This window comes from Papaver somniferum, unplaced genomic scaffold (assembly GCF_003573695.1).
Source record: "Papaver somniferum cultivar HN1 unplaced genomic scaffold, ASM357369v1 unplaced-scaffold_92, whole genome shotgun sequence".
NCBI classification, from domain to species: domain Eukaryota; kingdom Viridiplantae; phylum Streptophyta; class Magnoliopsida; order Ranunculales; family Papaveraceae; genus Papaver; species Papaver somniferum.
The window spans coordinates 52,790-61,516 of NW_020652304.1; the positions used below are offsets into that span (position 1 = coordinate 52,790).

General features: G+C 36.9%; 1 protein-coding gene across 1 annotated transcript; it reads right to left on the reverse strand.

Annotated features, from left to right (window-relative positions):
* Positions 1-2,099: 2,099 nt before the first annotated feature.
* Positions 2,100-8,714, reverse strand: LOC113346088 (DNA topoisomerase 1 alpha-like). Its single transcript, XM_026589677.1, has 17 exons — positions 8,577-8,714; positions 6,864-7,910; positions 6,359-6,729; positions 6,031-6,225; positions 5,785-5,865; positions 5,149-5,208; positions 4,934-5,028; positions 4,671-4,827; positions 4,459-4,584; positions 4,151-4,231; positions 3,977-4,067; positions 3,761-3,894; positions 3,586-3,654; positions 3,417-3,506; positions 3,193-3,308; positions 2,937-3,105; positions 2,100-2,630 (listed from the first exon to the last, which is right to left on the reverse strand). The coding sequence occupies exons 2-17, from the start codon at positions 7,873-7,875 to the stop codon at positions 2,562-2,564; spliced, it is 2,916 nt and encodes a 971-aa protein (XP_026445462.1). The 5' UTR covers positions 7,876-7,910; positions 8,577-8,714; the 3' UTR covers positions 2,100-2,561.
* Between the last annotated feature and the right edge of the window lie 13 nt (positions 8,715-8,727).

Sequence of the window (8,727 nt, forward strand, 5' to 3'; positions counted from 1 at the left end):
GGTTTGAACTTTTTTGTAGAAAATATTGATCCTCCTAATATTAGTCAATCGTGATGTTTGAAATTTGATAGCAAAATTAAGTAAAGATAATCAAATGAAGTTGGATTTACAAGTACCTGAATCAAGCACCAAGAAGAAGAAGTGTTCAAGTTAATGTGTTGATCAGAATTTGAAACTTAAAACTGGGTCTCGATGGAGATAAGTTAATTGACAATGTGAGTTTATACAGCCCAAGAAAAGGAAGTTCATGCTTATTTAGAAGACTGTTTTTGGGCATACCAAAAACTTATTGGGCATACAAAATGGTATGCCTAACTTGGGTGACCTTATAAGGGGTAACCTATGGGTAGTTCAATTACCCATATACCCTTAATACAAAAATCTAAAATCAGTTTTCTAAAAAATCAAAATCAGTTTCCCTTAACATCTCTTCTTCTTCCTCCTCTAGCCGAACTCTTCCCCTCCCGCGAAAAAAAAAAATTCATCACCGTGATTAATCATCGATTCGCAAAAATTTGATCGTCGATTAAATTCAACTACTATAATGACTCATACAAAGAAAAGCAGGGACTAGGCAAACCAAATCGTCTTCTAATCCATCAATTTAAGAAGAAGAAGAACCAATTGAAGATGAAGGTGTAGAAACTGAAAATCAACCACCAATTGAACTAGAAATTGAACCAACTGCATCTCCAACTCCGGAAATGAGGATAAGAAAGTAAGTTTTACAAACCCAATCTCCTATTTGTTGTTTTTCATTGATTAAATGACGGTTACGGTGTTGGTTCGGCTCAAAATTGAGTTGTGTTTTTAGCCGAACTCCATTGACAAAAGCTTCCTGCAAGTGTATATGAACAGTTCGGCATGAAATTTCAAGCCGAACCTAGTCACAGATAGGGGTTCGGCGTATTCGATAATCATAATATGTGTCGAACCAAAAGTTTCGGCGCTTACGATTTTCTCAATATAAGCCGAACCTCACATAATTTTTCTTCCAGATCACACAGGAGTAGGTTCGGCTCATTATGACATTTTTAAACAAGCCGAACTATTAGGTTCGGCTCGTAAGGAAAATTTTATACAAGCCAAACCAGTGCCTAACAAATGGGTTGGAAGTGGAAAATATATGTTCGGCGCATAACTAAACAGTTTCAGTTAGCCGAACTGTTCATCATGGGGTTGGTTCGGCTCATAGATGTAAGCCGAACCTCATCCTGGTTCGCCGAACCATGATGAAAAATTACAAATTTTTGATAATTTCGAGCTATAAAAGTGAGATTAAGCATAGTATAGAAGTGTATCTGTATATTAGAAGCATTGGGTTCCTCATCAATGTTTCATCATATGGATTTGGCTCATAAAAATCATCATCTTGAGTTTGTTCTTGAGTTTGAGTTTGAGTTTGTGTAAAATCATTCTCATAATCTAAGAAATCAGCCATTTGGGAATCATTGTTGTAGTTGATGTGTATTTTCCTAGTTTTTTTAGATGAATAATGACTCTCCTCATCCTCCATTGGATCAACAAATAAAATTTCTCACTTTCTCCTTCTCAATAAAAAAAAAAATTTCCCCAAAATTTTGATTTTGAAAAAAAATTTCCCCCAAAACCTTAATTCTGAAAATTATCTTAATCACTAAACAAAAATTTTAACCACTAATCCAGATTATTAACACTAATACATAAAGGGCAGATTTGTCATTATAAAAAAAATTGGTTTAAGGGGCTTTCTCATTTTGTTATGTAACATCCCCTTTTGGAATAGTTGGGTATGCCTAATAAGATTTGGGTATGCCCAAAAACAGCCTTCCTTATTTAAGAGAGATAATGGTGTAAGAATTTCATCTTCTAAGTTTCATGCGACCTCAATATTTTGGATTGACACAAAATGCATATATATTGTGGACGAAGCTATAAGCATGGCCCGTCATTAGAGTGTTCATTAATCCATTGAGCAGAACCTTGATCTTTGCAGTTTGTTTGTTCAGTAAAAAACTGTGTTCATTTAATTTGTTTAATGTCAGACCACTAGTTTTTTTCGTATGCTTCAAAAAATAAATGTGGGATTCGGATAGAGGTTGATCTTCTACTACTAGTGGTAGAGTGATATTCATCGTATCTTGTATTAATTCACTGGAAAGGAGGATATCTAAATTAGTTTGAGAGAGAATTACCTAATGCAGTAGTGTTCTTACATAAAAAGGAACAGAAATGAAGTAATAATGGCTAGATGGTAACGGAAAGCAGTACAGGGTGTTTAAACAACAAACGGCTTTCAATAACAGCTGATTAGTGTTAGACCACTAATTTAGATATCATCTAGCCAGCACTACCTATATTGAGAAGAAAAACAAACATGTAGTAAGAAACCTTTAAAACCCCAACAATTTGAGGCTCTAGGCAATGGCCTAGCTGGCCTAGTCCATAAGACCTCTGCGGGAGAAGTTCCCATACAACTCCTGTAAATTCTGACTGAGAAGAGTAGAGAACGGAAAAATCCAAGGTGGAAAGGCACGGCCTGTCTGCGACTAAAACTCAGGCAAGCTCTGTTTACCTTAATATCAAAATCTGAAACTAGGATCCACATCAATTGCCCAAGCAAACTTCGCCAGAAGTGACTTGTTGAATATCTGTCAGAAGAACGATGAGCAGCGTTAACTCAACTAAGCCTTGTGTGGGATACAATTAGTGTGATAACTTGTGTAAAAATCCTATTAAGATGATCAGAAAAGAACGTTTCACGTGTTCTGGAAAGCAAAATAGGAAATTATAGACATGAAATTTGTCAGATATGAAAGACAACAGAATTTGAAAACAAAATTTGATCGGTAAGGTAAAGAATTTGGTGCTGGCGAGTTTCGAACTCAGGTCACTGGTATCATCACACAGTGACTTTACCACTGTATAACAGAATTTGAAAGTTGAGATAATAGCACCTTTCCAATGGGAACATCATGCCGCTTGCACCAAGCAACTGAAATTCTAGGATCAAGATAATTAATCTTAGATGTGCCCAATGCAACGGTTTTAAGCTCCTCTTTTGCACTAATATCACGTTCCATTTTCTCAATCCTCTCATACGTCTTATTGATCTTCCTCTGTATTCTGCGGATTAAATCATAGTGATGTGAGATAAATACTACAAAACGATATTTATGGCGAGGTTCAACAAGACTAGGTCAGTCTTCTTACACGTCAGGGGCCAAGTTTTTCTGCACAATTTTGTTTCCTATTTCATCAAACTTCCGAAGTGGAGGCTTTCCTTTTTTGGCTCTCTTCAAATCCTTCTCTAGGACATCTATGTCAATCTATTCAAAACCAAGAAAGAGATGTTTGAACATGTTCCTCTAACACATTTGAGAGAAAAATCTACGGCCTGAACGTATCATATTACAAAGTGGAAATACGGTTATTACCTTCAACTTCTGTATATTGCCTTGAAATTTTCCCACTTGTGCAGTGTGGGACTTTGATTCAGTACGTTGATGGTTACATATAATTGCAACCTGCAAAATGCAAACCGGAAATGGAAATCAATAAAGACGAAAAGCCATTTCTTCCTAGCTGCGGATACACAACCCTCACCTCCTTGTTTGCAAGGTTATAAACGACAACTTTCACTCCAACATCACCATCCTTGGTATTTTTATGCAACTGCCATCAATCACGACAGAACTCAGTGGCCAGAATATGCACATCAAAATTTCGAGGCAAGAAAAGAAGTAAAGAAATACATGGTGCCCGCCTTGAATTTTCATACCTGGTCATCTAAAGTAATCGACGCATTGTAGGTACGAAAGACTTTTGCAGTGAGTCCAGGCATGAGTTCCTTGAGATGAGCATTCAGTTTACTAGTATCAAGCTTGTCAAAAAGATCTTCGCCATCATTTTTTCCTTCATTAAAAAAGAACAGTCATTAGCTCCAGATGCAAATAGTGAAGAAAAAACAGCTTAGCTAACAAGGAAATACACTCACCATTTTTAAACTGTCCGATTGCTTTGTACACTGGAAGCTCGACATCAACAGTATTTAGATATCTAATAGAATCTTTACCAAGGAAATCAAACTGGATGAAGAGAGAAGTTCAAACGTTATCTCCAGCAAAATAATTATAACAAGTGGAATATACTTAAATAAATTCACACCTACCTCTAATTTGTTTGGAGGAACTAATTTAACATTTTCCACTTTCAGCGTACAACAACCAACTGTATCAGCCTCGTCATCATCCTGCATAGGCCAAAAAATGAAGATGGTGTACATCCATAAGTGTTTTTTCCATTACACGATTGCTTCAGATCCAGTACAGTAAATCAATAACCAAAGAAATGTGGAACCACAACAACACAGTATATCAATCACCTTTTGCATATCCTCACTTAAACAAGCCATTCACAAAGACAAAAATAGATCATAAGTTCATAACAAATACCCGAAGCACACAAAATACAGGTTACCTTCTCATTTCCTGCCCTGAGAGCCAACTTATCGATAAGGTACGTCGCCACTGCTATTTGCCGTTTCCCAAGATCTTTATTTGTGAAGTCCTTTGTGTAATTTGCTCTAATATCATGAATGTAGTCCTGCAAACAAGATTGATGCCACAGCTGTTAAAAATAGCAGACAAACACTAACCAAATACACCCAAGCTATCTATACAGCCCTGTACCTTTAGTAATCTAGCTTTCTCATACTTCTCCTTGTCGCTTCGCCCTTTCAGTGAACTACTAGCATCCAAGAAAACATACTTGAACTCTTTTGAATTGATTGGATCAATCCAAAATGCTAACCATGTAACGGTATTATCATGCTTAACTTCTTTCCACCTGTCAAGGCACCACAATTTTTCAACAGTCAACGGCCAAAATAATGCCTTTAAACCACACCATCAATACAGTTAGAGAATTATATATAGGAGTTGAATTCGAGAACCTTTGACCAGGAATTGGACACTCCGGAATTGGCACCCCTTTTCCAATATTTATTGTAATGTCACTTGGTCGAATGCGTTTTTTCAATTTTCCCATCTGAAAACCAAAGAACCCACTGTAAATAAAAATAAAAAAATATCTGAAATAAATAGATGCGTGCAACTAATATGGCATCCCAAATTGTCAATCATCCTAGAAAGCATCAAATAAGAGAACCTTAGGATGCTCTCCACGGCCACGAAACAACCCAGGTGGTTCCACTCTGAAGTTTCCAACCTGTGATTTTATTTGTCAAACAGAAGGGTCACCCCAAAAGGTTTTAGAAGAATAAGTAAACATGGTTAAAAAAACAAAGATCATAGTGCACAGTAAAAATTAAGTAATAATATACCTATAGATTAAAGAAAATTCTGCATCTTAAATATAAAAAACATTTTTTTTTTCTGAAATTAGAAATTGCTTATTAGAAAGAGATGTTGATGAGACATCCAAGCAAGCAGTAGGTACTTTGTTATGCCTAACATTCAGATAGAGATACTCAACATATTCTAACGTGAGGCGTGCCTTAGTTAACTTCACCACATTGACAAATGAGTTTATCTAGCATAGTTAATACTTAATAACGATATGAACTATCTAGCATATATTTCCCACAAAGATAGGAGTATATATATAGCGCAATCAAATAGGAACCGAAAAACTGAGTAACAGATCTATGAACATCAGGATAGCCGACTTCAACAAATAAACAAATAAAAGTATAAAATACATGATCAATGCTGGAATAAATAAACATAATAAGTTTAACAGATACTTGCTGATATAACTAAAGCATATGGGTACGAGATACACCTTCTCTTTCACACTATCAACAACAGCCCACATGTATCTCTCCTCTTGCCTCAGTTTTTCTTCTTTGGCAACCCTCTTCTCCTGTAGGAACCGTCAATGCTTAGTCCACTTTTCAAGAAGTATGAAAGAATATGGCAGATGAGAGTTCATACACAAAAATAGAACAAAAAATAAGAAAGCAGAGAGAGAGAGAGAAAGATGCACCCAAAGAAAAAATTGCTACTAAAAAACTAAAGGCATGCTTACTTCCGCGGTCATTTGTTTTCTCTTCTCCTTTATAGCCTGATGCCAGTCATAGATAGGGGTGAAATCACAAAGCTCAAACTTTTTAATTATATGATTTCTTCCGAGTATCCCTCTCCAATCATTCATGAAGTTCTCCACAAATTTCTCCTTCGTAGCATACTCCGTGTCTTTCATCACTGCGAACATTGTTGCAACCTGCATAGAAGGGAAATTAAAACTAAGTAAACGATAACTGCAACAACTCACAATTAAATAGCTTGAAAATGAAAAATGTTGTCACATTGTGATTTTATCATTCTCGAAAACCATCTAAAGATCCTTAACCCACCTCCTCCTGTTCAGGAGTCAAATCAACAGGTTGTCCATTGTACAACATCTTCACACCATGAGGCTTGTAGTCTGGAGGGAAAATAACACCATTGTGCTCCAAGGTAGTCCACTTTTGTCCATCGCCGGGACTGCGCTGTAGCTTTACACACTTCGAGTATTGTGATTTCTTTACTATTTTCTTTGATTTCTTTGACGTTTTAAGTGAAGAGGAAACAATCTTTGTTATTGTTTTCTTCTTTGGTTGAGATGTACCTGCCGACACAGCTGCCTTCTTCAGTCTCTCGGCAATTGGAACATCATCATCTTCATCGTCGTCATCATCATCCTCCGTCTTGACATCAGCTTTCACAGACACTTGCTTTGCTTTAGCTGCAACAGAATGACTGATAGTTTTATAGACTTCGAGTATTGTGATTTCTATACTATTTTCTTTGATTTCTTTGACGTTTTAAATGAAGAGGAAACAACCTTTGTTATTGTTTTCTTCTTTGGTTGAGATGTACCTGCCGACACAGCTGCCTTCTTCAGTCTCTCGGCGATCGGAAGATCATCATCATCATCGTCGTCCTCCATCTTGACTTCAGCTTTCACAGACACTTGCTTTGCTTTAGCTGCAACAGATGACTCTGATAGTTTTGGCTTTTTAGAGCCATTTTGCTTCGCGTTGGAAGCTAAAGGTTTCTCTTCAATTTCCTTCTTAACAGACGGCTCTCCCCCTGACTTCATCTTGAACGTTGCAGACAAAGGACCCTCATCTTCAGAATCTTCTACAGATCTTTTACTGGAACTGGGAAGGTGTGGACTATGAACCTTAGCAACATTGTGAGAGTTGCTTTTCTGCAATGCTGGGGTGGACACCAGAAGTCTGACACTCAAGGGCTTATCATCGTCAGAATCCTCAGAATCGACATTTTGTTTGGCAGAAGGTTTATTCAAAGACTTCTTTTCATTATTATTTATTCGTGAATTTTGCGTAGGCGGTTGTTTCGGCTTCTCTGGTACGGAAGTTGATGCCTTCGGATTAGCTAAAGGTGACTTGAGTGGTGCTGATTTTGAAGATGAAACCATCTTTCCCTTTTGCAAATTTGAGTTTTGACCATTAGGAGAAGCTGTTCCAGGACTAGGCCTTTCTGATGGCCCACAGTGTTTTTGAGATGAATCATTACGTCTTTGAGAAGAACCGTCCTGTCTCTGCGAAGATCCATCACGTGTTTGAGAAGATCCATCCTGTCTTTGAGAAGATCCATCGCGTCTTTGAGAAGATGCGTCCTGTCTCTGAGAAGAACCATCATGTCTCTGAGAAGAACCATCCCGTCTTTGAGAAGATCCATCATTCTTCTGGGAAGATCCCTCGTGCCTTTGGGAAGATCCATCATGCCTTTGTAATGATACCTTCTTTATTTCAGAGTTTACTTGATTCTGCTTTGGTGTTACCTTGGTTCTTCTGAATACAATCGGCTCATCATCATCGTCATCCTCTTGTATTTTAGGTGTCATGCAAGTGCCAACAGCCATTGCTAGACTTTGTAGTATTTTTGCATGTATATCCACTGCATCAAATATTTTCACTGCATCAGTTACAGACCAAACGAATATTAAAGCAGGATAAATTCTAATCAATCTGCATCTCAAGCAAAGGCAGCATCCCTTCTGCATGTGATGTGTTTTTCAAAGATTACTATGAAGAAGGAATACTCTCCTAAAAATTAATTTTGTGGACATTCTTACTAACAAAAGGTTCAGTTACACCTTTACATGTTTTCCCTTTTGTAGTGAAAGTGCATGTTAAGTTAAGGATAATATATAATGCAGATAAAAGTGAAATCTGTAATAAGTGCTCAAAATGCCGATAAAGAAACCCTTACTAAAGCAGCCAAATCACTACAGAAACCTAACCAAACATCCCAACTAAGAAAAACCAATGAAACAGGACATGTCAAAATTGCTAAGATCCACACAACGTATCTCCGATATTTCCTCAGAATGCAGGTATCCTAACAGAAACAGTGCTTTCCTAGTCAAATTCTCTTAACAAATACATTACTCAGCTGAATAACAAAATGCATAGATTCCAACATAACCCACAAAATCATATTATATCCATAATAAAACAATAACTATGAAAGTTTTACCAAATTATAAGTCCCGAAGGGAACTTAAAACCACAAAAACAAGCATAATAAAACCAATCTATTTCAATAGTTTTCAAAACTTACATGAACAAAATGGCCCTGGAAGAGGGGCTTGCAGTGAAACTAGGGTTACCCAAAAAATGGAAAAGATCTTCTTCGTTTGAAACAGATTTAGGGTTTCATGTTTTGGTGAAGGGCATTAAATTCAACAACATGCAAAAATTCTAAGTTAAAA

Excerpts from the sequence above, each read along its gene's own strand:
- LOC113346088 (XM_026589677.1), bottom strand. The coding sequence starts at position 7,875 with ATGGCTGTTGGCACTTGCATGACACCTAAAATACAAGAGGATGACGAT. Across the intron at positions 5,866-6,030 it reads GAAAACAAATGACCGCGGAA|GAGAAGAGGGTTGCCAAAGA; the intron begins GTAAGCATGCCT and ends CGGTTCCTACAG. Across the intron at positions 3,895-3,976 it reads AATCGGACAGTTTAAAAATG|GAAAAAATGATGGCGAAGAT; the intron begins GTGAGTGTATTT and ends TTTTTAATGAAG.